The following is a 27,544-nucleotide window of genomic DNA, read 5'->3' as shown; positions in this document are numbered from 1 at the left end:
ATCTAGCCCATGCTACAGATTCAGACAGGAATCAGTCATCCATCATTGTCTCCTAGGGGGTCCACAGGAGCCCCTAGGAAAGACCCGCTGTCTTCCTGTCTCACGTGCTCAGGCCTCTTCAGAGACCTGAAATGCAGTGGAAAAGCCCTAGAGGGTAAAGCTTATTAGGCTGGAACCTGAACAAGAGCCCTCAGAGGTAGGTCTTTTCCCCAAAGTGGGAATCGGGTCTTGCTCGGAGCCCCAGGCACCCTGCCAGGTGCTTGGGATCTTCCCAGGGGCTAAGCAGAGGTCAGCCTCAGCCACAGCAAGGCTCCAGGTGGTTCCCAAGAACAAGGAAACCAGGAGTGAAAAAGCCTCTGTCCTGAGACAAGAGAGTGAAGTGGCCCACGGCTTTCCAGGCTGATCACCCAGGCTTCACATGATGGCATCAAGCCCTGGTGACAGCTTGAGGTGTCTGTTCTAGGTCCACCTTGGTTTCATCTTGGCAGGGAAGAGACTCCAGAACAGATCAGGAAGGAAGGCACAGGGTGTTAGGAAAAGAAGCCTTGGCAATCAGATCATTTCAGAAAGAGAAATGGGGTCTGAGGATATAGTCCAGTGGTAGAACTCTTACCTAGCACATATGAAGACAACTGTCAGCATAGAGAAAGAGACAGACAGACGGAGGAGGAGAGAGGAGGAAGAGGAGGAGGGAGAGAGGGAGAGGGAAAGAGGGCGAGAGGGGAGGGGAGAGAGAGGGAAGGGAGAGAGAGAGAGAGAGAGAGAGAGAGAGAGAGAGAGAGAGAGAATGCCCAGTCATGCCTTGTGGCAAACAAACACCAGAACTTCTCTATGAGGAAGTGGGATTAACCAACCTAGCCAACCCTCCTAGGGGGTGGGGATGAGAAATATAACAAACAAAAAGAACCTGATATGAACAAACACTGGTAGGTACACGTGTGTAATGGGGGCACATCAGGGAGAAGCAGGCCCAGGCAGCCACATGGATTGCACACGCCCAAGTCCCAAAGACAGGCACTGGCAGCCCGGACAGGTAGAGACACACGCCGCCCAAGCCTAAAGGCTTATAGGTCAAGTTACACCAGAGGTGCATTTAAGACCTTAAATCCCTCCCCCAGTTCTGGGGCTTAGCACTTGCCAGAAATTTTAAGGTTGGTATTCAAACCTCCAGTTACTCATTCCGTTAGTAGACAGCGCTAGCCTAAAAGGTGGGGGAAAAAACTGAGGTTGGGTGGGTGCTTAGGAGAGAAATCTACAGATTTGGCAAATGAGCAGTTTCCTCTAGTCTCCCCCAGGTGTGTGCTAGGACGTGGTGTAGCTGGACTGAGCTCCTCCCCCAGGCCGTTGGTTCCTACCAGGAGCATCCCAGAGGGCAGAGTTGGCCTTTGCTTCCCTTGACCCCAAAGGCAAGCCTCCTCCTCCGCAGTGAAGTCTCTGGAAGGAAACTGAATCTTAACCAGGGGCGGAGGCGTTCCAAAGGGACCAGAACACTTTGTCCTGGAGGCGGGATTCACTGATAAGGATCCTAATTGGGAAGGCCAAACCCGAGGCTGACACCTGTGAAAGGGCAGCCCGTACTTCAGCTGGGAGCAAGCAGTGAGAAAAGGCCGAGACTGTGGCCAGCCCAGCGGACCAGGGCGGACCAGGGCATCTGCTTGTCTGAGCCTGGATGTAGGGTGGCCTGAGGACATTTGTCTCTGTCTGAGATCCTGTGTAGGAAAATGAGTCTGACCTGGATGAGACAGTGAACCTCTTTCCCACCTGGGATGGGCAGCTGGCTTCTAGAGTGGCTTGGTATTAAAGAGCCTGGCATGCTGGTGCACACCTGCCATCGCTGCACCTGGAAGGCTGAGCCAGGATTGCTGAAAGTTTGAAGCCGGCCTGGGCTACATAGTGAGTTAAGGCCAGCCTGGAATTCATAGTGAGCCCTTATTTCAAAAACAACCAAATAAATGAGAAGAAAAGAAGAATCAGAACTGGGCCTGGTGGTGTGTGCCTGTGGTCTCAGCACCCTGGAGGCCAGGGGCTGGGGGTGGGCTCTCAGAAACTCAAGCCCCACCTGGACAACTTTTTGAGACCTTGTCTCAGAATAAAAGAGCTGGGGATGTAGCTTAGTGTTCCTGAAGGCCCTGGGTGCAATTTCCAGTACCACAAGAAAGAAAGAAAGAAAGAAAGAAAGAAAGAAAGAAAGAAAGAAAGAAAGAAAGAAAGAAAGAAAGAGAAATTTAAATGGTGGGATTAAGTTAGAAACAGCCTTTCAAAAAACAAACAAACAAATTTGTGTATTAAACATGGAAGGAAAGAGGCAGGAAAGGGAGATGTCACAGAGAAAATCAGAAAACGTTTTGGAGGGTTCGGATAAGACTCATGCTGAGGTTTTGGAGGAAAAGGCTTTCAGCTGGGAGCAGCAAGAACAGAAGAAGCAGAGAGAAGAGAGCGCTTATGGGGGCCGAGGGGGCCTCTCCCGTTAGGGATCTCGCTGGACTCAGCCCAACCAGGGGAGGAGCGTGCGCGGAGGGTTGCTCTTCGCGTTTACAACAGTAGATGGTGGTGGGAAAGTTATGCGCTCGCAGACGTAGCTCTGGGAATTCCAAGTAGGAGAAGCCTCCAACACTCTGCAGTCACCCTCTCCCACCCAGAAGTTCTGAAGTGGGCAGCCCTTTGCCTGCTGCTTTCTGTCCTAAACCCCTTCCACACCTCCTCCAGGGGAGGCTTGGGGGACGCTCCGTGCTTCTGGAACGCCGGAGGAGAGCCTGGTTAGGCTGGCCCGAGGAGGGGGGACCCATTCCTCGTGATAATCTAGCGGTGACTCAGACTCCTGACTTCTGGCTCCCAAGTTGCTCTGCAGCCCACTTTCTAGTCCCAGGTATATGTTTTGACATTTTTGCTGTTGGGCTGATGCCGGGGACAGAACCCAGGGCCTCAGTGCGTGACCTTCTTATTGAACTACACCCTCGAGTCCTGGAGTACAGTGTCGGGTCTGATTTTCACTGCGGGGTGCAGGGCCTGCACCGTAGAGTTCAACAACAGGCCGCTTGGGGGGAAGAGAGAGGGGAAGCGTGAGAAGGCCACGTTCAGAGAGGAAGCAGAGGAGAGGGCTGGGGATCCCACGGCCATGCTGGAGGAGTGAAGCTGGAGTCCCTGCTGCCGGCACCCCCACCTCCTTCGAGCAGCGAAGACAAGGGAGCTTCCAGAGCTGGCTCCTCTTAAATATTTCCACCACCGGCATTGTTTTGGTAATGAATGTTCACAAGTGTAAACTGTTCCTCTAAAATGCAGAGCCCAAGGCTGTTCCTCATAGGCTGTTGTTCCAGGACTCCCGAGTTAACCACTCTTTAAGTTCTTTGATCAAAGCTGAGCTTCAGCGAGTGCTTAGGAGGCGAAGCCTGCAGACGTGGGCACGCAGGGCACGGCGGGCGGGCGGAATTGACTCACCGGCCGAAACCTTGTCACACACAGTCCCGGCCTGGCCTCGGCCAGCCGGCTCCTACCGCCAGCTCCCTTCCGCTAGGATGGGACAGAGTCCACGTTCGGCCGGCGCTTGCCCTCCGGCAGGCAGTGGGTAAAGGCTCGGAGGGGGCGGGAGAGAGATGCCACCCGGGCTGGGGTTCCTGGGTTCCCGTAACTGTCTAAAGCAGGAAGCGCGGGGAGTCGCTGTGCAGGGCCTCAGAAGGAGGCACACCTCTGCCCTGGGGGTCCGAGGCGAAGGTTCGCGACCGGATCTCAGGCGGAGGGGGACGCCCCAAGTCTTGCGCGCCTGGGGGCCCCACGCGGAGCTGCGAGCAGCTCGGGCTTTCAGATTTGAACTGCGGAGGCGGAGCGGCCCGGCCGAGGCTCGCGACGGCCATTGGCTGCTGCAGCGCCGAGACCTCGGGAGGGGTACGGAGGGGGACGGGAGGAGCCTGCGAGGGGAGTGTCGCCGGCTGCGGGCCCAGATCGCCCGAGGGCAGAGCGAGCCTCACGCTGCCCGCGCGGACATGGGCCGCGGGCCGGGCCGCCGCGCCGAGCCCACCGAGGAGAGCGCGCAGACGCGCAGAGGCCGCGTTCGGGACGCTGAGAGCTGAGGTAGGCGACCGCCACCCGCCCTGGCTGTGACAGCCGCGCGCGCCCCGCGAGGCCTGGGTGGGCGGAGAGCACCGGGAGAGCCCGGGTGGGGGCCGCCACGGGCCGGGGACAAGGGTGTGCACACCCCGGGTCCTCGGCGCCAGAGGTGGGGCTGGGCTAGCGTCCCTGAGGGGTGGTTCGGGTGCCGGGACCTGGAGCCACCGACCGTGTCCTAGGGCTGTGGCGTTTGGGGGAGTTGGTGTAAAAGAACGCGGGGCGCAAAGATCGATTTCACCTTCCCAGATTGAGACTCGCTGGTCTGGCCAAGGGCGCTGCTCGCTGGGGGCCGAGGCGGCGGGGATTAGTCCTTCCCCCCCCCCCCCGTTGCCCTGGAATGGGGCGTGTGTCGCGGCCGGGAGCACAACAGTCGGCAGCTCTCAGCCCGCGCAGCCCTCCAGAGGGGGTGTGTGTGCACCGAGGTCCCCGTGCATCGGAACCGAATGGTTCGCCGGGAGTGACAGGCGTGTACACACGCTGCAGCACGCGCCACCCAGTGTCCCCGGACGGGAGGAAGCGGGAAGGCGCTGGCTGGAAGGGACCGGCCCAGGGAACAAACACTCCTCTGCCCCGCCCCCGCCGGCACTTTCCTCCCTCCCGCCAGGCTCCCGCCCCGCCCGCCTCTCTCGGAAGACTTGGAGGCCAAGGCCGCGAGAGGCCCAGGCTTGGCTGGACGGGGTGGGGCCCGGCCGAGCTGCGGGCCGCCTCGGAGCCCGAGCGGCGGCTTTGCGCTGGGCTGCGCGCCGCGTGCGCCGAGAGCGCTGTGTTCGCGGTGAGGTCGTGGAGGGCTAGCGGTTAATGATTTAACCACACGCTTTGGGCGGGTGATAGGATCGGGGTCTCTGGCTCCGCCCCTCGGAGCGCCCCCAGCTGGAGTTACAAAAGCGCCCCCTGGCCCGGTGCCTCCCTGGAACAGCCCTGCTCGCTAGGGATCCCGGTCATCCGCGGGTGAGTGCCCGGGCCGGGAGGCGTTGGGCGGGAGCCGGTGCTGGAGGGTTCAGCCAGGTTCGGCTTCCTGGGAGAATACTGACGTGTACGTGTACGTGTGTGTGTGTGTGTGTGTGTGTGTGTGTGTGTCTCTGTGTACGCGCGAGCGTGTGCGTGTATTAGATACTGGGGGAGGGGGGTGTTTGCGCTCCACTAACTCAAACCAGGTTCCTAGTGTTTGTCAGATGAGATTCTGCGGTCTAGGCTTTGGAAGTTTTCTCTTTTTTTTTTCCCAGGGAGAATGGAGGGGAAATACAAAGCTTTCTCTTTTCTTGTTGCCTGGGAACTTCTCGCCCTCCATCGCCCCATCACTTGCGAGCTGCCCGGCGCCCACCTCCTAGCAGGGCCCACAGATCCGTTCTTTGCCAGGTAGCGGTGTATCTGAATTGGAAGAAAAAATCCTTGAGGGAAGGGGTCCCTCTGCTCTCCCTTGAGGCGATAGTGTGCTCGAGGAGACCGTTCTCCTCTGTCCTTCGATGGGGGCTGCAAACACCGAGGGCCCTGCCTCGGGGCTCCTGCAGCACACCGACCAGGCGCTGTCTGGGTTTCTAACAACTCCGCAGCAGCCCCCGCCCCCTTTCGGAGTCTGGGCTGGAGGAGGGGACCACCAGCAGGATGGACTGAATTTTGAGAGAACAAAGAACAGGGCACAAAGGAAGGGGGAATTGAGCTGTGGGTTTCTGAAATAGGGGTTTGCTGGAGCAGAGCCAGGGCAGCCCCAAGGCCCCAGAGCGATGACGGGGTCGTCCACCGGGACCCTTTGAGGCGTAGTCCCTGGTGAGTGGCCGGGGCCTGCCTGAGAGTAGGGTGCTGTGTTGTTTCTTTGCTCACCGGTTGTCCTGTGTGAGCTGCCTGTGGCTGATTTGTGTGGTGTATTCCCCTCAGACTTGGACCTTGCTCTGCCGCTGCTGGGGAGACCTATTCGTTCCCACAATCGGGAACCTTGCTTGGGGAACTCTGCCCAGGGAGCTTGGTGATCCCTGAAGGGACCACGGGTGCCTGTGTGACAAAGTGAGCCTGCCCCAAGCGGTGGAGCTTCTGAAGTGTCTTGGCTCCTCCAACATCTCCGGGATTTCTTGGGTCCCTCTTATTGAGGGACCCATTGCTTATGTTCAGCTGTGTGGCTCAAGCCTCTGCTACCATATTGTGTGGTTTCTGCCTTCCTCTGTTTAAACTTTTGTTCTTTCCCCCAGAATTTCTCTTAGAACCCTCCTCCCCCATCCATACTGGCCCTAATTGGTGTACATACTCAATTTATTTCTGTTCAGGGAGCTGAGGCCCCAGCCTGGAGATCAGGAAGTTGCGATCAAGCCAGGAGCTCTGGTGCCCTCTATAAAGCAGAAGGTTGGTTGGGCAGATATGGACCTGGTAGAAGAGTTTTAGACCCTTCTTTACAAGTCAGCACTTTTTGTAGTGGCCCATACCTGTAATTTCAACATTCAGGAGGCTGAGGCAGGAGGATTGCAAGTTTGAGGCCAGTGTAGACTACATAGACCCTGAAAAAAAAAAAAAAACCCTCAGGTGTTTTCACAAAAGCCTTTTAGTTCTGGCTTAGGAACTCTAGTTCCCTTCACCTTTGGAGTGACTGATTGATTTCTGTGCCCAGGACAGGCTGTGCCCAGCCCGGCAGTCCAGGTGTTTGATACTGGTTTCTCCCTTTCTTCTGCTCTTAAAATCTTTCCCAGTTCACCCCCGTCCATCTAGATTGGGGTTTGGGTAAAGGGGTCCAGAGTCAGTGTCACGAGGGCTGTCAGGTAGCAACCCCAGCCTGTCCTGTGGAAGTCCCACAGACTTCGAGGCTCTTATCCCTGTGGGGGAGGGAAGGAGTCTGTCCCTTGGAGGAACAGGGGAGCTGGGTTGATGCCAGAGATAGGGCGGGTGGGTGGAGAGAGGTTGCGCAATCTCTGGGAGCTCAGAGGGCTGACCTGAGCCCAGCAACGCAGGCTTCCTTTGACCTTGGGGAAAAGAAAATCAAAGTCTTGTGCCTGGCGACATTCAGGAGGTGGTCCGCTGGAATGTCCTCACCACCAGCCTCAGCCAGTACCCTACTGTCCTTCTAGAGAGTCCTCAGAAGGCTGTCCCTGTGCCAGCACTCTCTGGGCAGAGACCTGGACAGTAGTGTAGCCAGGGACTCCAGATTATGGCTGGACATAGCCCTCTCTTTCTTGTAGGGCACCGGGAGGAAGTTTAGCATTTAGCACCCCACTTTCCCACTCCTGGCTTAAAACATGCTTCCCCGAGGCACTCTGGGCTTCCTGCCAGCGGAGGAACACCTGCATTTCCCACAGGCTTGCAGCTCCAGCCACATGCCAGGGGGCAGTGCTGGCGTCCACGGCCAGCCCTTCTTGGCCTGGAGCAAGGGAACAGGTGGTCTGTACTCCACCTCTCAAGCTGAAGTAGCTCTCTTTGGGGCTTGGGGCTGAGCATTTTGGGGTCTGCCATGAAGGCACGCCTGGTATTTCCCTTCCTTCCATCTTCCAGGGCTGACAACATCTGGAAAGCCACAGTGCCAGGGCCAAAGGACCCCTGGGCGTGGTGATGATACATAGCCACAGCCTCTTCAGTTACCACCCTGTGCTTCAGCCATCATGGTGGCAGATAAGGTTGCCCTCAGCAGGGGCCAGCTCCCTGAGGGTCTCCAGGTTCTCCCTGTGCTCAGTCATTGAACTTGGGACCCCAGCTGGAGACCCCAGCTTTGAAGCTCCCCCAAAGTGACAATGAGGCCAAGTTTTATCCTCTAGCTTTTCTTTCCCGGCCCTTTCTCTGCCCTGTAAGCTTCTATCCTCTGGTCCCCACTCACTACCTTTCCTTAGAGTGTTGCCCCTAGTCCCCAAGATTGAGAGAGGGGCCTGCCGACCCCTGGGTGGAGCTTGAGGCCAACTGAAATGGTGGAGCAGGACAAAGTCCAGGGGGCTGCAAGGGAACCCAGGAGCCAGTGGTAGTGGAGTAGGTGCATCCTGCCTGGGAGAGTCCGGGTAGGTACAAGGATATGGTGTATTCTCCTGGGGTTGGTCAGGTTGAAGCTCTGTGTATCATTCACAGCTGGGAGCTACTCTGTACCCCGGAGAGTAAGGAGGTTTCTCTTTTCCCACCTCAAGCTCACCGAAGGAGCAGGCAGGCAAGCTTTGCCCTCCTGAGCCACAAGAGGTAATAAAAGGTAAAGAAGGATCAAGGGAACAGCCCGAAAGCCCAAGAGTGTTTGCCCCTTCCTGTAATCCCAGCTGCTAGGCAGGAGGATTGCAAGTTTGAGGCCAACCTGAGCAATTTAGTGAGTTAGAAAAATTAAAGAAAAGAAAAAGAGCAGTTGAGCCCGGGGCTGTCTGAACTTAACTGCCAACAGGACCGCGGAGAGAGGACAGAATCTATAACTGGGCTTCAGAGGCTTAAAAGGACACTTTCCCCTGCCATGGGCAATCTAGGGACCCCCAGGATTTGGGAAGGGGTCACCCCACGCCATATCTGGAGCCTTTGGATTGAGTGTCCCTGGCTGTGTGCCTTGGACTGCTGCTTGTTCTGTTTGAAGTTAGAGGAGTGACGGAAAGTGTTGCTAGCTATGCTGGGAGTCCCCCCCTCCGCCCCCAGCCCCCGAATCTGGGGACCTGCTGAGAGCATCATCCTCACAGCGCGTGTGGAGTGGTGTGGAGTGGTATGCTGCGTGCTCTACCTCCCCTCGCATATTTGATCCTCACAGCAATGTCATCAGTCACTTTGAAAGTGGAGGAGGACTCTGAGGTATAACGTACCTGGTGTGGCAGACCGGCTTGGGACCCAGGGAGTCTGGCTTTTACACTCAGGCTCTAGAATGATCTGAGTGGAAGATCTGGCTTGCTCCAGAGACCCCGTGTCCCTGTGCTCTCTCTCTCTACTTCTTGGCAAAGTGAAACCGAACGAGACCTGGAAGATCTGATTTCAAACGTGGTTGCTTCCTCCTAAGACCAGGCAGCAGGAGGGAGGAGCCCTGGTGTCCAGCCTCGGGACACTCCCAGTGAAGGAGAGCTGTCCTCAGGGCCTGTCTGGCCCAGCCCCCAGCCAGGCACTCTTCCTGCCCTCTGATTGTGGCTTGCTCTGTGTTAGGCTCCGGGAAGCACACATTTCCAGGAAGGACCCCATAAGTAAGCAAAGCTGCCGGATGTCCCTGAGTCACTGGCTGTGCGTCTTCTGGACTCCTCGGTGGGTTGACCTTTCCGGTCACTTCCAGGCCTTGGCTCTATTCCCTTCCTTTTCTGACCTATCCACGTTCTAGGTGGTAGGTGAGGGCAGCTTTCTCCTTTGCACTCCTGCTCACTTCCTTCCTTGGGCTAAGGCCAAGATGGTTCTGGGATACACATGGAGGCAGACCCAGAGGCAAGGGTTGCCCCCTGGAGGTCCATGCCTCCCAGGATTAAACTGTACTTGGGGAAGAAACGGGTGCCCAGGGTAGGGGGATGTTAGCTAGAAATTATGTGGAAAACTGTGTACCTGCTGTGGGCTTTCATGCCGTCATAGCTGTCAGTAAATCTCCAGGGCCATTCCCAATGGTACCTCAGTATTCTTACACGCTGGAGTGAAAACATCTGAATTCAGAATCTGGCAAGTCTGGATTCTTCTTTCAGCTCCATCTTGACCAACTATGTGACCCAGTTGAATGATTTATCCCTCTAAGATGCCATTTTCTTATCTGCTGGGTGGGAGTCATGATTGTATTCCATGGGATTGCTGGGAAGAATACGAGAGATAAAACCTTTCAAATGCTTAAGACAGTGTATTACAACAGAAGGCAGCTTAATCAGAGTCCAGCATCTTAACACAATGCTTCGTACTGGGAGAAGCTCAGTGGCCGTTCTTTTTCATGCTTCCTGCATGACCTATGGCCCGGAGACGCTTGTACGTTGGTGCAGGGCTCCTTGAGGTTGACCTGCTCCATTTCCAACCTGGGCTGGTTCACCCCTCCTTTGGCAACCTGATGGTCCCCTGCTCCCTGGTCACCATATAGATGCCAAACTTAGTGCAGACACCCGATCAGCATAGCGCACTGCAGCCTAGAACTCCTGGACTCAAGCAATCCTCCCACCTCAGCCTCCCGAGCAGCTGGGACTACAGGCACGCGCCACTGCGCCCAGCTCCCTGAGGTTGAGCAGCATCTAGGATAACATTCCTGGAGTAGCTTCCCTGGCACCAACAGCCTTATCTGTCAGGATTCAAGTTAAGAGATGGTCACTCCCGAGCTCCGCTAAATCTAGTTTATTCTCTTGTTTGAACCGCACAGGAAGCCTGGTGTGCCCACACCTGCAATCCCAGTACCAGGGAGGCTGATGCAGGAGGATTACCATGTGTTCATGGCCAGTTTGGACTACACAGTGAGACCCTGTCAAAAAAACAAACAAAAAAATTAACCAGGCTGGATTCCCTCTTCAGTACTTCCTGGCAACAGCAGGATATGTTGGCCATGTGGTGGTGCGTCCCCCTCTATAAACTGTAAAATTCTGCGAATTCCTAAGGGGACAGAGAATATCTGTATGAATCCAAGGATAAGCCTGATAGTGGCAACAGCTCGTGGATGATGCTGTCCTCAGGAATAGGATGTAGGAGCCAGGGCTAGAGCTCATTGATGTAGTATTATTATCTTCGAACATGTAACTTTTAAGAATTTTACTTGCTACATTTTTTTAAAAATTTTTATTTGTATTTTAGTACAGGGTCTATAGGATCTCATTATGTAGATCAGACTCGTAGTGATCCGCCTGTGTTCGGTCTCCCAAGAGCTGGGATCACAGGCGTGCGCCACTGTGCCCTGTCTCAATCGCCCTCTCAGTGCACCCTAGAGGTGGGGTGCAACACAGCTCCCCAGGAATCGGACCCTGGCCGCTGAGTCTGTCCAAGTAGGCGCTTTAATCTGCTGAGCTATTTGGCCAACCTACTTGCTGCATTTTAACAACTAAAGGAAGAAGTTTTAAAACAGTAACTCAGTACACTCACAATACTGTCATTTTCACGTAACCATTTAAAAATGATATATAATGGGGCCGGGGAGATGGCTCAGTAGAATAAGCGCTTGCCTGGTAAGCACAAGGGCCTGAGTTCAAAAAAGACAGATACTTTGCATTCTTTTTTTGAAAAAACATGACCGAGATTTACAGTGTCATTGTAAATGTCAGGAACAGATGTGTTTCTTGTGGGTAGTAGTGCTCAATGTTGTGTTGACACTTGTAGCAAATGTATAACTACATAGGAATGAAACATGGAGAAGGAGGGCTGGCGAGATAACTCAGCGGACTAAGCACCTGCCTAGGCGAGCGCAGGGACTGGGGTTCGATCCAGATTTCTTTTTTTTTTTTCTTGGTCCAGATTTCTTGTTGGAGCATAGAATTCCTCCAAAGTCTACCTGGGAAGCTAAATTAGAAAAGCCAAGACACTTCTAGGACAAAAATTTAAGGTTGAGATAGTACTCGACACCTAGCAACATTCTAGACCTGGTTTTTATTTTATTATTACTATTACAATTTTTGTGGTCCCAGGGATTGAACTTATTTTTTTTAAATTTTTTATTTGTGTGTGTGTGTGTGTGTGTGGCCAGCTCAGCCCACCAGGAGGCGGGCTGGCTGGCATGTGGTGCTGGGGGATTGAACCACGGTCCTTGTGCTCTGCTAAGCTTGTTCTAAGTAGGTGCTTTACACCACTGAGCCATCTCCCCAGCCCCCAGGGATCGAAGTTATGACCTTGCACTTGCCAGGTAGACGCTTATGTGGCTGAGCTATATCCACCATGAACCTGGTTTTTATTTTATTTATTTATTTATTTATTTATTTATTTATTCAGAACCGGGAATTGAACTCAGATCCTTGCGTTTGCCAGTCAAGTGCTTATCCTACTGAGCCATCTCCCTGGCCCAATGAACCTGGTTTTAAATAGAGATCGATAAATAGAAACGTATTGAAATAGGCCTTTGGCTAGATGGTATGGAAGAGTTTCATGTATGATAAAGAAGATAGCATTTGTTGCATTGCTTACATTTTAAAACAAAACTGAGGCCAGTATTGATGGAGCCTGCTTGTAATCCCAGCCCTCAGGAGGGTAAGGCAAGAGGATTCTTCCATGTTTGAGACCAGTCTGGGCTACAAAGTGAGCTCAAGACCAGCCTGAACTGCATAACGAGACCCTGTCTGAAAAAGACAAAAACAAACAAACAAAAACTGATTTTTGTAAGGGATCAGTAGCTAACATTACTTCAATGTTGTAATTTTCTTTTAAAATGTATTTGATACTATGCAGCTTGGACTTATAGTGATCCTCCTGTTTTCAGCCTCCCCAGCGCTGGGATTACAGGCATGTACCACCACGCCTGGACTTGGTCAGTAGCTCAGCGCGCCAGGGCCAGAGTGGCATGCAGTACCAGGAATCGAACCCCGGTCCCTGCCTTGCTTAAGCAGGTGCTTAGTCCGCTAAGCTATCTCACCGTCACTAATGTTGTAATTTTTATGTTCCATTTCAAATGATTCACATTTATAAGTCCCAGACATGGCTAGCTGAGGGTATTTTCTTTTAGTAGGGGTGTGTGTGTGTGTGTGTGTGTGTGTGTGTGTGTGTGTGTTAGTCAATGAGTATTCTAAAATCTAATAAATTGTAGATTTGGGGGGGGGGAAACAAGGGCTAGGAAAAGTCCCAAAAGCCAGAAACTACGAGGTAGATTTAACCATGGAGCAGAAAGCAGTAAATCACCGTAATGTAAACAGACATATGAATTTACAGACACGTTTACAAAACACGACAGTCAAATTTTTTCAGTAGGTTAAATAAGGTGACGCAAATTCATAGGAAAAGGTGAAGCCATTGCCTTCCAGGATAAAAATGAAAAGCAAACAGATCACAAGAAAAGAAAAATAGGACAAAAAGTGCATTTTCATAAAATTCTCACCCTCATTAGTAATTAAACAAATGCAAATTGTTCAGCGAGGAGGTTATGTTTTTGTTATTTTCAATTCAATGAAAACATAACTGTTGATGTTTCCAAGTTAGACACCATCAGCTTGGGTTCTTTGGGCTGGATTTGGCAAAGCCTTTTGGAAAACAAGATAACCGTAAGAAACAAAGTAATTTACTCAGGAATCCTCAGGAAATAGCAAAGGAAACGGGGACATTTAGTTGAAAGGATAGTTACAGAGTTTTAACCAAAGGCTGAAGCAGTTTAGCGTTTATCATAAAGTGTTGGGGCTTCATTTCAAACAATGTTGAAATGTTGTTGCATAACTTGTTAACAGATGAAGACTTTCATCGAGGCTTGAACAATAGTTGACTTTGTCCACCTACAGTGGAAAGTAGACTTGGATAATAAGGACAGAGCTGCCTGAAGTAAGCATCACACATAATTTATATTGCTACATTTTATTTGTTTTTTTTTTGAGACAGGATTTCACTATGCAGCCCAGGCCAGTCTGAAATTCTGCCTCTCAAATGCTGGGACCACAAATGATTGGTGAAATAAACATTGTATGTGTGCGTGTGTGTGTGTGTGTGTGTGTGTATACACACGTGCGTGGGGGGGGGGCGCGACTCAGCCCGCCCTAGGGGTGGGGCTGATGTGGCAGGTGAGGCTGGGGGTGGAACCAAAGCTTGCCCAAGCAGGCGCTTTAGACCGCCAAGCTATCTTGTCAGCCCCTAACATTTCATTTAGATATATCTAAAATCTAATTTTAACATGTGATCAATATAAAATATTTTGATTGGGGCCGAGGAGATGGCTCAGTGGAATAAGCGCTTCCCTGGCAAGCCCAAGGACCTGAGTTCAATCCCAAGTTCCACAAAAAAAAAGAAAAAAAATATTTTGATAGTTCACACCCTGAATGTACTACCTTTGTCTCTTTGAGTTTCATTGTGCAGTTTGGCTAGTCTTGAACTCACTGTGTAACCCAGGTTAACCGCTAATTTACAGCAATCCTCCCGCCTCAGCCTCCCGAGTGCTAGGGTTAAAGGTGTGCACCACCATGCCCAGCCTAACATTCTACCCATTACCTCACAGTTTGGCCCAGCCACATTTCAACCAGTCAGGAGCCACATGAGGTTGGTGGCCACCCAGTTGAATGGTGTAGATGTGAAATTTGTAATCTCCCACACAGGCCATCGGCAGTAAGCCACGTTAGAGAATTCCTGCCTGGACCGTTGCTTGCTTCCTTTCGCAGCCCTCCTGGGAGCCAGGCTCTGATTGCTCTGCCCCCTCCCACCCCCAGTGTCCTCCCATCTCCCCGCTCTCTGAGCAAGTCTGTGTGGCCTTGCAACTGTGGACAAGCAGCTGTGGACAAGCGTGTCCTGACATCTGGGTCTCCTTCACTTTCCCTTCCAGGAAAGAGCTATCAAAGCAGAGGCTGTGTGTTTGTCTGCAGGAAAGGGATGTGCACTAGTGTGTGGGCTGGAGCCGGCCTGAACTGACTGGCCGACAGGGTAGGCGAAGCACCAGTTTGGAGGTTATCAGCTCCAGGGTGGCTGAGGGTTCCAGCTTCCCAAATGAAGATGGCAGGGCAGACAGGAGAAAGAAACCTTTGCAGCAGGCCCTTGTGGGAACCCCACTGCAGGGCACACTGGAAAAGGGAGTCCTGGCTTCCACCTAGCCACTTGGCTGTACTCTTACTTTTTTAAAGATTTATTTGGTACAGGGTCTCGCTACACGGCACAGACTCATAGTGATTCTCCTGTCTCAGCCTCTCCGATGCTGGGAATTACAGGTGTGCACCACCATACCAGTTTCAGTGGCTAACATACCATGCAGTGCCAGGGATTGAACCTGGGTCCTTGTGCTCACCAGGTAAGCGCTTAGACCACCAAGCTATCTTTTTAGCTCCCTCGGCTAGTACTCTTTTATCAGGACACCTGGAGGGTCCCATCTGAGGAGGCTTCAAATGTAGCCATCCCTGGGCACTCTTTGAATGGAGGAAGTCAGAAAGTATGAGCCCTAGTTTCAAGGGTCTTTATTAAACAGTTTTTTTGGCAGAACCGGGGATTGAACTCAGGCCTTTGCGCTTGCCAGGGAAATACTTATTTCACTGAGCCATCTCCCCGGGCCCTGCCACACATTCTTAGTTGTAGACATCTGCACAGGCCAGACAGCAGCACCTCCTGCAGAAAACCTTGCAAGCTCATAGCACCGATTAGCATCTGCAAGAGGGCTGAGTACGGTGGTGTGTGCCTGTAATCCCAGCACTTGGGAGGCTGAGGCAGGAGAATCGCCTTGAGTTTGAGGCCAGCCTGCACTACACTCTGTCTCAAAAAAACCTGTTAGAGTATTAGTAGGAACTAGGGTCACCATCTGAACCTCAGTTTCCCTGTCTGTGAAATGGAGATAATGTGATTCTTTTGGCCTGGTTGTGACCTCTGAGATGTCTGTAGCACCGACAGTGGCTGGCCCTCAGGAGGGCAGCCTGCTCACAGAAGGGCGATGGGTGCGCATGGCAGGCACCAGGGCACAGGGTGCTGCTTGCCCTGGAGTGACCTCCACGCCTTCTTGTTCTCCTTGCTACCTCGCAGTGTGACCAGTGTGGCTGAGCTGGGGCCGTGGGAGCGGCAGGAGGCCGGCCTTCACCTGGCCAGGATATCTCAGACAGGATCCCACTGCTGTGTGGGAGGCTGGCGTCCAGGGCAGAGCTTGAGTGTCACTGGACCAAGGCCAGTCTCCGGTGGGGTGGGAGTGATTGCTATCACTTGTCCTCTGCTCGGCTGAGGAGGCTCAAGTGCCAGGAAGCAGCTGTTGGGGAGCTCTTTCTCTTTTGGGGGGTGGGGGGAGAGGTTCTTAGTATCTTTGTTGTTCCCCCCAGACAACCAAGCATATAACAGATGTCTAGGAGACTGGCCAGCACGGGGTTGCCTTGGAGAGAGAAGGAGAAAGAACGTACAGCGAGAGTGAGGGAGAAGGAAGGAGGGAAGGAGGAAGGGAGAGAGAGGGAGAGAGACAGACAGACAGACAGACAGACACTTTGGAGGAGAGAAAGAATATAAGTACGCCTGGACGCGCGTGGGGACCCAGCTCAGCCTCTGCCCGCTGTGTTGTTCTGGGTTGCAGCAGCAGCAGTAGAGCCCTGAAACTAGAGATTTCTAAGCTGGCTTTGAAATTAAAGTCTTTTCCTTAAACCTTTGATGCTTTGAGATTCTTGTTGTTAACATTGTCTTGCCACATTAAGGGAACTTAAAAGTTTTTCTCTCAAGGCTAACTAACATGACTGTTAATTTCTCTATGTGCATTCTAGTTTTGAACCGCGAGTGCGTGCTGGTAGAGTTGTAACCACTGTGTGTGTGTGTGTGTGTGTGTGTGTGTGTGTGTGTGTGTGTTCGTTCTGCTTTTTACCCTCCTCCCTCCGAAAGCCCTTTGGTGGGCAGATCTCTCATGGCAGCAGCGTCCCAGCTTTTGTGGCTGGGCAGCAGTCTGCTGAGCTGGCCGCCCCATCTTCTTCGCCAACCCCTTACTGCTGAACGCTAGGTTCTTTCCCAGCTTACGCTGCTATGAATAAGGCTTCCGTGAGTCGCTGTGCGTGGGACTTTTTTCCCCTTTGTCACAGTTCCATGGGGTAAATTTTCAGATGTGGAAGTTGCTGCACATACTCAGCTGAGAATACTGTGACGTAGTTATGGGTGCTCCAAGGCCACCCTACCCCGAGATGGAGAAGACTATGCAGTTCAGAGATTGGGATGTTGTGGCTTTCTCCCTTCCTGGAGGGAGGTCCTTCTCTTTCTGTTTCCTAGCTCTTTGAACAAGAAGTTGACAGATGCTGGATGGTCTGGGCTGGCACCTGGCAATGAGCCGGTGCAGTGTTACGTGGAGAGCTTTAGACTGGGGGCAGGAAGCTGCTTATGACCTCTGAACTTTAGCGAGTCCCCTTTCTAGCTTCCTGGAGGCCACTGGGTTGGATCAATCTGTGACATGGTGCAGGCTGCATCTTGTCATCCTCAGGTACACAAGTCCATTGGGGCTGGACATGGTGGCCTGCACTGGAGAGGCTGAGACAGGAGGATTGCTGTGAGCTCAAGCCCTGTGAGAACTACATTATTGGTCTCTGTCTCAAAAAAAAAAAAAAAAAACAAAAGATAAAACGCAATAACAAAAAGCCCCAAGCTACTTGGGAGGCTGAGAGGCCCCGATTGCAAGTTTGAGGTTAGCCTGGGGAACCTAGCGAGGCTGTAAAAAAATGGGAAAGGGTACTGAGGACATAGCTCAGTGGTGCAGGACTTGCCCAGCGTAGACAGGACCTTGGGTTTAAACCCTAGTCTCTCCCGTAAATGCACTGGTTGTGGTATCTGTGGGGACTGGTTCTGGGATGCCCCACCCCCAGGATATCAAAATTCATTGATGCTCAAATCCCTTACCTAAAATAATGCAAAATGTGCATATAACCTATACATACCTTCCTGTATGCTGTACATCATGTCTAGATTACTCATAATACCCAGTGCACTTCAGATCCTGTGTAAATAGGTGTTACGTTGTACTGTTTAGGCAGTAATGACAGGGGTGAGACGTCTATACATGTTCAGGACAAATGCAGTTTCTTCCTCCCACCCTCACCAAGTATTTTTTGATCTGGAGTTAATTGAATCAGCAGATGTGAAAATCTGCGGATCTAGTGGGCTAAGCGTATATTGATTTAAAAATAAATCAAACAGGAAAATTAAATACAATGATTGAAACATGTATTTGATCTATAAAAGCTACCCTTTCTCTCTCTCTCTCTCACACACACACACACACACACGTCACATGCATAAGTTAGGGTGTGTGTGTTTGTGTGGTAAGGGAATTGAACCCCAGGCCCTCCCACTGATTTACACACACCCCAGCTTTTTTTCTTTTGAGATAGTCTCCCCAAGTCCCCCAGTTGCCCCGGCTGCCTCAGCCTCCGAGTGCTGGCATTGTAGGCATGCACCTGGTATTTTTTACACAATGCCTTCACGCTTTTGGTAGTGCGTTGCTGTTTTAGTGAATGGAGTCTTGGAGTGGGCATTAAGCTCTTGCTCTGATTCATGGCCTTAATTTGGTCTTTCCATTTCTGAAAAGTGTGATCCCTCCAGTCCTGGGTATTTTAAGGAGGTACCTGACACAGACCCGCAAATGGTAACAGAGTCATAGTGGTGCTATTTCATGTTCCCATCTTGAGCTTTTCCTAGGGGGCAGTGATTGTGGTTGGTAAGGCTCAGAGTATTTTCTTTTCTTTTTTAAAGTTTCTTTATGTCATTTGATATCTTGGGGGGTTTTCTTGGGAGGGGGGTTGTTTTTGTTTTTGGCTGAACCCAGGAATGAACTCAGGCCCTTGCGCTTGCCAGGGAAGCGCTTATTCCACTGAGCCATCTCCCCGGCCCTCAGAGTATTTTCATATAGGGCATTTCAACCCTTTACCAAAAGCCTCCCCAATAGGAGTGCTTTTTGGCAGTATGCATGAAGGAGCCAAAAGACCAGAGTAGCGCTGAAGTCAGCTGGAATGGCACACGTGGTCCCCAGGGACATCCCTCCTGGAATATGTAATAGCACCGTGGATCGAAGCACTCGGAGTGCTCTCCTGTCACTCCCTGCCCTCAGCCCCAGCCCTGCGCACTGTTTAGATCATCCTCAGCCTTCACAGGCCTTCTTATCTTTGTGGGTAAAGACTGGTGAATGTTCCATGAAGTGCCCTATCTTTGGTGACAAGAGCCAGAACTGCCAGGCTCTCAAGGAGTGTGTGGCGCATGTTAAGCTGACTTACTCGCAGCTGTTGTCAGTGTGACAGAGAGCAAGACACTCTTACAGTGCCTGGGGCTCCGAGCAGCCCAAAGGCCTAGTGAGAACCCCCCGGGCGCTGCCCCTTCTCTTCCTCATCTTCCGCCCTTGGTGGCACCTGTATTTTAAGTCTTGCCCTGACTGTGCCCCTCCATGCCCTCTCCATGGCCACACCCTAGTCCTGGCTTCCCGCTGTTCACCCTAAACCCTTGCACAGACCCTTAGTCTGAAGTCTACCCCCTCCCTCCAGTGGCAGGAGCCACAGAGGGTTTCCAAGCAGTAGAGCCAGTTCACTTACAAAGAGCTGTTGGTTTGCAGACCCAGGTGACCGCTCTACTCCTCACTGGGTCGGGCCAGAAGGGCCCTGTGTGACCTGACCCCTGGCCTCATGGGATTTCATTCTAGGCCTGAAATGCCACACCTTTGTTCCTACCTTGGGCCTCCACCTATGCTGCTCCCCGACGGACCCTGCTTGGCATCGTTGGCATTGCTGGCTCCTCCTTGCTCAGCTCTGGCCCTCGGTCCTTAGAGAGCCCCCCCATGCTCCCATGCATTGCCTCGTGTCCCTCAATACGCTGAGGACTATGACGGTCACACCCATCACCCATACTCGCCTGAACCTGGGAAGATTGCTTGCTGTTTCTGCTTCTTTCTCCAGCACTTTGCCTAAAAGACTACAGCAGGGGGCCGGGGACATAGCTTAATCAGTAGAATAAGCACTTGCCTGGTAAGCTGAAAGGCCTGGTTTCAATCCCCAGTTCTGAAAAAAAAAAAAAAAAAAAAAAAGACGACAGCAGTCCCTGAGTACCCATTGGCAACTGCTTCCAGGACTCCTTCAGATACCAACATCCACAGATGCTCAACTTCCTTATGTACAACGGCCCAGTACATGCATAGAATCTGCGTGCATCTTCCCTGGATCCTTTAAATCATCTCCATATTGCTTATAATCCCTAGTACGCTGCAGGTGCCATAGAGATCGTGGTTCTGCTGAATTCTTTAAAGAATAATCACAAGGAAAAAAGCCTGTACATGTTCGGCACTAATAGTATTTTTCCCCCCAAAGATGTTCAATTAGTGGTTGGTTGGATGTTCAGATGTGTACCAGGGACGTGGAGGGCTGAGTATGCTTGAATATAGGAGGAAGAGGGGTGTCTCCGTAAGTGATCATGTGAAATGGGTAATGAGTAAACAAAGCCGCCTGCAGCCAGTCAGTCCAAGCCATGACTAAAGCCATTTACCAAAGCCGTCTGTCCCGGCACTGCATTACCTGCACCTGGCATCCATGGATAGTTAGGAAGGACCCATGGTGGGTGGCAGTGGCAGTGGGCCTTGAGGCCTGTGTATACTGGGTTGAGCCACAGGTCAGCTGCAGAGTGGAAGGGAGAGCTCAGGCCGGCATCCTGCTTTGGGTCTCGCTGCCGGGAACAGGGAACAGGCCACTGCGGGGCTATCAAGGGGCTGCTAAGCCGGATAATGGGGCAGGGGGAGAGGGGTGCTGGCGCTAGGCAAAGCTCGTCCTTTATAGTATTCCCAGGGGCTGAGCTGAGGTGCGGTTGTGTGTGGGCCCTCACAGGAAAGGCTGGTTATTTCCCACCTTCCGGGGAAGGTTCTGTGGCCAGTGGGGTGAAAGGTGAAGGAATCTGGCCCTCCAGGCTGGGGGTGGGCGCTCCTTTTCTCTGTGGTGAAGCCCGAGGTACTTCCGGGGTGGGTTGGGGCTATCCCACAGGGGAAACCTCGGGGAGTGGCCGGCTGTCATAGGCAGGCAGCCTGTTTTAGCTACTTCCCCAAGGGTGAGTCAGGGCCTCACAGTGCCCCTCCCAAAGCTGTGCCCCTCCCAAAGCCGCAGCTCCCGGGGCCTGATCCTCGCTGGGTGGGCACTGGAGGACCCAAATTTTCATCCCCAAGGTGGCCCAGGCCCCTCCTTCTCTGTTCATCCCCTTAACCCCAAATCTTTGTCTGTTAGCTTAGGGTGTGACTCATGTCACATGGGCCTGTGACACTAAAGACTTGAGAACAGCCCAGGGAGTGAGTCCTTGCTGGCCCCAAGTGACAGCCTGGCCTGTCCCATCTGAGCTGAAACTTGAGGACTCTGAGGACCCAGTCTCACCCCACCTTGGCCTGCTGGGCCCCCAGGACCCTTATCACCGAGATAGTGGGACAAGTAGAGGTTGTGTTTGGCCCCCTTCCCTGCTGGATATTGAAGGTGGTTTGTCACAAGCCACAAAGCCTCATGCCACACCCTGGAAGTGAGGCCTGGCAAGCAGACAGCATTGAGAGACGCCGCTTTCTGGGACTTGGAGCCAAGCAGGATGCTGGGGATTACAGGCTGGTCTGTGAAGGGTACACATGTATGGCATAGTGGCACCACACATCAGCTCTCACCAGGTGACCTTACTGCCCGCTCCTTTATAGCCCTTCTTCCCAGGCTGTGCTGGGAGCCCCCTGACCAAAGCTGTGACAGCCTGGATACTTGGTTCTCCTGGGTGGCCGAAGGGATCTCCAGTGCAAAACTCGCGGTGAACCCTGGCAGCGGTGTTCTCTGCTGAGTGCTTCAGTTGGGAAACCACAGTGCTTGCTGGGCTTCCTGGTGTGGGAATCCCTCTGTTACCTCAAACCCTTATGAAACTCAGCGTCTGGTGACCGACCAGGCTCTCACCCCGTTCTGACCCTGGGAGGCCCCCTCCCCGCTTGCCTCTTCTGTTGTTGAGTAGTGTGCACCTCATTTCCACCAGGGTTCTCCCTGGGGCAGTGGATCCCGGATCAGGCCAATTTTGCCTCCCACAGACATTGGGCTGTTTTTTGAGACTGGGTGTCAGAACTGGGCTGGAGCTGGATGCGGAGGCAGAGGCCTATAATCCTGCTGTGGGAGGCTGGGGCAGGAGTAACACAAGCTTCAGCCTAGCCTGAGCAATGTAGTGACTTAGCGAGGCCCCATCTGAAAAATATAAACAGGGCTGGGATGTAGCTCGGGGGCCTGGGGTCCCTTCCCCTATAGTTTCCCTATGCTGCTGGTGGTGGTGGTGATGATAATAGAATAATGGGTATAGATGCTACTGGTATTAGGCAGTCGTGGCCAGAGATGCTGTGAAGATTGTATGTACGGGGCCTCCCCCACCCCCACAGATATGCAAAGCATTCACTAGGTCAGAACCTGCTGAGGACAGCACAGGACTTTAGGCAGCAGGTAGGCTCTTTCCTCCCTTCTCTGTGTCCCCCTGGCGGGCAGTGGGGAGGGCACTCAGTGCTCACCAAACAGTGCTGCTGCCCACCAAAGGCCAGAGAAGGCTCTGGAGTGGGCAGAAGAAGCGCCAGAGTGGGGACCAGCCCTAGTAGGCCAGCGCTGCCCCTGGGTGCCCCGCTGAGTGGCTCTGCTTCAAGGAGCCTGCTGCCCCGTCTGCAGGAGGAAAACATCACCCAGTGGATATCTCTTGCAGCAGTTGGAGATTCCAGGGCTCTGGGAGCTGGGCTACAGGCTCACTGCCTGCTCTAGCAGCAGAGACCAGGAGTTTCTGGGATTGCATAGAAACCTGCTTTAATTTTCTTCCATACTCAACATGACTGGCACAGAGCCAAAGAGAATTTTACCCCCAGTTTGGGCCCAGGACCTGTGGCTGACCAGCGTGTCCCCTAAGGCATCCAAGGTCAGCAGACTTGACCATGGGCCAAGTCCACTCTGTCATTTGTTTCTGCATTTTTACTAGTTTATTTAAAAGCCACACCTGGGAGCAGCCAAGCGAAAATGTTTCAGACCCGGCACACACTACTGTCCAGTCAGCCCTGGGGTCTTCTGTAAATAAAGTTTTATTGGGACACAGCCACGTCCATTTGTTTGCATATCTTTGGCTATTTTCTCAGAAGACAGGGCGAAGTGGCTGTGACACAGCTTGTGTCAGCCACAAAGATGAAAATATTGGTGTGCTGGCCCTTCGCAGAAAGGGTTTGCTGGGTCCTGGTCAGGTTATTCAGTAAGTATCTGCTCAGAGGTGGCTGTGACATGAGGGGTGAGGTCAGAGGACGTTAACTAGTGCTAGCTATAACTAGTGCTAGCCTGTCCTACAGGGTCATCACATGGTGTCCCGGGGGCGTCCTCTCTGGCTGTGAGCTGGCCAGGTCACTTGGGGCAGGCCCACCCCTGCCTGTTCCTGAGCCCTAGGTGTTAGCCAGAGGACAAACAGTGTCACTGCCTGAACACGGGAGGGGATCTTGAGGGGTTTGGGGGATTGATTCTGAAGTCCCAGAGCTGTGCTGTGTGCTGAGATAGAGGTTGAAGGAGGGAAACTGGGAACTGGAGAAGTAGGAGGGAGGTACTGGGCTTTCAGGGACTTTGAAGACCGACAGTGCAAGTGCTAGAGAGGGTTCAGCTGATGTGAGGAAGGGCTGGCTTTGCTGTGGGCAGGGTGGCCCTGGATAAAAAAAAGGAGGTGCCTGAGACCTGTGCTATCTGCAGGAGGGGGAGAGAGGTGGCTCCTGGGGGCCCACTCCGCTCCTCACCCACCAGGCTGGTCAAATCCTTCCCTGCCTCTGCTGTACCATGCCCAGCTCTGCAGAGTTTAACATTTGGAAGCTGGCCGTGGTGGGTTAGCCCCCCACTGAACTTGAGCTTAGCCCAAGCTAGCAGCTGCCCGGGTGGCATCCGTGCGTCTGCTGCTGTTCCTGTGTTTCAGGCTTATCACACAGGTGCTGCGGGTCCCCGGGGCTAAGCCATTTAGGGTCTAGTCTGTCTCACTCCTCCACTAATGGTTAGAGAAACAGGGAGGAGGAGTTTCCTAGATTCTCTAGTTTCTAGATTTTCCCTAAGAGGCCCACGGTGGAGCTGTCACAGGCTAGAGCCTTGTGTGTGGGATGCTGGGTGGGGGTGGGGAGGCTGGGAAGCTGGTTTTGTTGGTGCCCACAGCCCCACCCTAATTCTGATTCAGGAAAGCAAGGCCACCCACATTCCTGTCAGTGCTGGGCAGTGTTGCCCTCCCTGTGGGCCCTGCCTGTCACTCTCTTTTCATTAACACTGTGACTCAAGCTGAGATGTCCCCTCACTCCACAGAGATTGGGGGTCAGATAGCAGCAAGTCTCCACGCTGGTTGCCTTGATCCACCGAAGCATCTCCGCAGCCTTCATCCTGAGGAGTGGTCTCCTCTGCTCCAACAGCATCCGGGTCTGGGCAGCGACTGGAACAGGCTTTGTCTTCCAAAAGAAAGGTTTTTGTGCAGGATTCAGCTTGCTAGGTGTGCGGAGCCACTTTTCCACCCTCGGAGCTTGTGAATGAAGAAATAGGCAGCAATTTATAAATTGATTGCTGGATTCTTTTGCATCTCGTCATTTTGGTTGGGGAGCTGGGGTTCAGTGACAGCCCCTTGGCAGATGGGATTTGGCACTGAGTGGCCAGCCTGTTAACCCTGCCCCTCCTGTCCTCTGCTTACAGGCCTGTGATCTCCCTGGTGCTGGCCTTGCCACCCACTGGACTTGGCCTTCAGATCTGATCCCAGACCTGCCTGCTGTGGCCTCGGGAGGGTCCGCCTCCCCTCCCAGCCAGCAAGATGCCGATCCTCAAGCAGCTGGTGTCCAGCTCGGTGCATTCCAAGCGCCGTTCCCGCGTGGACCTCACAACTGAGATGATCAGTGCTCCGCTGGGTGACTTCCGCCATACCATGCACGTGGGCCGGGCGGGGGACGCCTTCGGGGACACCTCCTTCCTCAACAGCAAGGCAGGTGAGCCTGATGGCGAGTCCCTGGATGAACAGGCCTCCTCCTCCTCATCTTCCAAACGTAGCCTTCTGTCCCGGAAGTTCCGGGGTAGCAAGCGGTCACAGTCAGTGACCCGGGGGGACCGGGAGCAGAGGGACATGCTGGGCTCCCTTCGGGACTCGGCCCTCTTCGTGAAGAATGCCATGTCCCTGCCGCAGCTCAATGAGAAAGAGGCCGCAGAGAAGAGCTCCAGCAAACTGCCCAAGAGCCTGTCGTCCAGCCCCGTGAAGAAGGTGGAGGCTGGGGAAGGCAGCGCAGAGGAGGCGGCTGCCGGGGAGCTGGAGCCCCGTCGGAATGGCGCCACGGGCCCCCACTCCCCAGACCCCCTTCTCGATGAGCAGGCCTTTGGGGACCTGACCGATCTGCCCATTGTGCCCAAGGCCAGCTACGGGCTGAAGCATGCCGAGTCCATCATGTCCTTCCATATCGACCTGGGGCCCTCCATGCTGGGTGACGTCCTCAGCATCATGGACAAGGATGAGTGGGACCCTGAGGAGGATGGTGGCGGTTACCGCGTGGACGAGGACCCCAGCAGGGTCCCCCAGGATCCCCCTTCGGCTGAGGTAGACCCTCCCCTGGCAAGGCCCTGCCATGCTCTGGAGGAAGAGGGCTGGGCGGCGGCGGCAGCCCCCAGCCCCAGCTCGGCCCGCAGCGTAGGCAGCCACACCACGAGGGACAGCAGTTCCCTTTCCAGCTGCACCTCAGGCGTCCTGGAGGAGCGCAGCCCCGCCTTCCGGGGCCCGGACAGGGCCCAGGCCACTGTCCCCAGGCAGGCCGACAAGGAGTTCTCCTTCATGGACGAGGAGGAGGAAGATGAGATCCGAGTGTGAGGTGTTCAGAAAGCAGCCGGAGCGCTGGGCTGCGTCCTCTCCCTGCTCCCATCCACTGTGACCTTCGACTTCACCGTATGAGAGGCAGCCTAAGACGTCGTGGACAGGGGCTCCGGCTGAGCCAAGGCCCTCAGAGGACCTGGCAGCGGGCCGGGTGCGGACTTCCTCACACATCTGTTCTCCCCAGCAGCAGGGGCCCGGGCTGTGTTCTCCTAGGCAGGAATCGGTCTTCCTCTTGGCTTCCTCTTCCTCTAGCCCGGCCCCAAATGGATGCCAGATGTTGCCCTGAGCTTCCGCCTCAGGCACCCACATTGCAGGTCAGCCGGAGGACGCGTCCTCTACCAGGAACCCTTGGCTCTCCACCCTCTTTCTTGCCTGGTGTCCCTGCAGCGACCGCTGGTGCCGCAGCACGAGGAATGGGGTGATGTCTCATCCCGATCCCTCCAGCTCCATCCTTGGAAACCTGCGCCCGGGGAGGTCGACTGGAGCAGGGGACCAGCCGCGAGCCAGACACTACACCGAGCCCCTCGCAGGGGTGAGGACGGGACGGTAACTGAAGGAAAGCCGGGGCTTCTGGGGCTCCCGAGAAGGGACCCTTTCCTAGATGACACTAGGAACAGCGCTGGGGCCCCGCCCCATGGGTGTGTTTGTTCTTTATTAATATGTTTAAATCCTTATAGAGCAATATTTGGAACAGTGTTAATAAATAGAATGGAGTCCTTTTAGAAAACCTTTATACCAAGCCTCCTCTTGGAGCTTAGAGACTGCTAGCATACTCAATTCTGGGAAGCCCCTGTGTCAAAGAAACCAGCCCCAGCCGAGCTATGGGCGGGGAGCATTGACGCATGCTAGAACAGCTGCAGGAGGCCAGTGGAGAGCTCTGAAAAATTATTATTAAAAAATAATATATCCTGGGTGGAGGCTGCGTTTTGGCCTGCTCACCCAGCGTGGGACGCGCACTTCCGCTTCCTCTCTCCAGCCCTGCCCCCCTGCGGAGGCCAGGGCACCGGGCCAGCGTTGCCAGATGTAGCAAAAAATACAGAAAGAAAAAAAAAAAAAAACCACCACAAGGCTGAATTCAATTTGAATTTCAGGTAAACAAAAGAATTTTTTTTTTAGTATTTGTATATCCCGTGCAATATTTGGAACACCCTTAATGCTAAAGAGTTGTTTTTCTGAAATTCAGATTTTATTCCTCCTGCTGTCACCCTACCCAGGGGATTAAGTAGAAACTGGGGTATGTGCCCCATGGGTGACGCAGATTATTTTTCTGTCCTGGGAATAGGCAGACCAGCCTCTGCCTCTGCTTAACTAGAGGAGGAGTGGGGAGAGAGCTAACTACAGTACAAGAGGTCCAGGCTATCGGGGTGGTGGGCCTGTCCGGACCCTGACTCTGACACTAACCGGGGTGCTGACCCTGTCCTCCTATTTCTGGAAGCTTAGCGCCCTCAGCAGCGAATCACAGGGCTGTGCTGCCCCCTCAGTGGTCCTTGACCCCGCCTAGGTCAGTTCCAGACTTTTAAACTGTATTTTTTCACAATGTTGTAAAAGCCGCAAGGAAACATTAAAAAGCCCTGTAGCACGTCTGGCTTCTGTCTCTGCTTTTGGGGGATGGACTTCAGGGTGGAGTGTGGGCAGAAGGGGGCTCCTGAGGTGGCCTGTGGTCACAGGCTTGAGTAGCTTTTTTCTTGGCCCTTTGGGGCTGACTCCTGAAAAGACGAGGCCGTGTGTGTCCTTTCTGCATAGGCCCTTTGGCTCAGGGACTATGATGTCTCCCCTGCTGCTTAGCAGTTGAGGGCCTTGGTCACAGGGCCTCTTGGTGCCTCATTCTTGTTCTATAAAATGGGACTCTGGCCACCTTTCCAGTGATGTGGGGTTTATACAGCTGGATAGAATGAAGGTGCTGGGTGCTCCCACGCACAGGACCTGCCACCCAGGCCTGAACTATGCTCCCAGCTCCAGAGGAGCTGGCACCAAAGGGCCTCTGTCCCCTTTTCCTCCCCTTTCTCTGTAAGACCCAGAGAATCAACTTTAGGCTGTCAAGTTCTTGGTTTGACCACACTGCTCCGTGAGGTGGAATTCTTCCATATGGCCCTCCCAGCTGAAGATGTGTGCACAGGGCCCTGAGGCTCCTCCAGAATTACAGCATTAATCAGAGATGGAGTTAGGACATCCAAGC

The 27,544-nt window shown here is 53.5% G+C and overlaps 1 protein-coding gene across 6 annotated transcripts; it reads left to right on the top strand.

The window, feature by feature from the left end:
• The first annotated feature begins 3,901 nt into the window (after window positions 1-3,901).
• Cdc42ep4 (CDC42 effector protein 4) lies at window positions 3,902-26,947 on the top strand. 6 transcript variants are annotated; one of them, XM_023714060.1, is made up of 3 exons: window positions 4,714-5,049; window positions 5,325-5,457; window positions 24,213-26,947. In XM_023714060.1, the coding sequence occupies exon 3, from the start codon at window positions 24,328-24,330 to the stop codon at window positions 25,363-25,365; it is 1,038 nt and encodes a 345-aa protein (XP_023569828.1). In that variant the 5' UTR covers window positions 4,714-5,049; window positions 5,325-5,457; window positions 24,213-24,327; the 3' UTR covers window positions 25,366-26,947. The 6 variants fall into 6 exon arrangements, 5 of the variants coding, with proteins under 5 accessions (XP_023569825.1, XP_023569828.1, XP_023569826.1 ...); XM_023714057.1 differs by lacking the exons at window positions 4,714-5,049; window positions 5,325-5,457 and adding an exon at window positions 3,902-4,065; XM_023714058.1 differs by lacking the exon at window positions 5,325-5,457.
• Window positions 26,948-27,544: the final 597 nt, after the last annotated feature.

The sequence above is a fragment of the Octodon degus genome, unplaced genomic scaffold (assembly GCF_000260255.1).
Source record: "Octodon degus isolate 3935 unplaced genomic scaffold, OctDeg1.0 scaffold00033, whole genome shotgun sequence".
Taxonomy (NCBI): domain Eukaryota; kingdom Metazoa; phylum Chordata; class Mammalia; order Rodentia; family Octodontidae; genus Octodon; species Octodon degus.
Note: the sequence above shows the minus strand (reverse complement) of the source record. Positions and strands in the feature narration are given on the sequence as shown.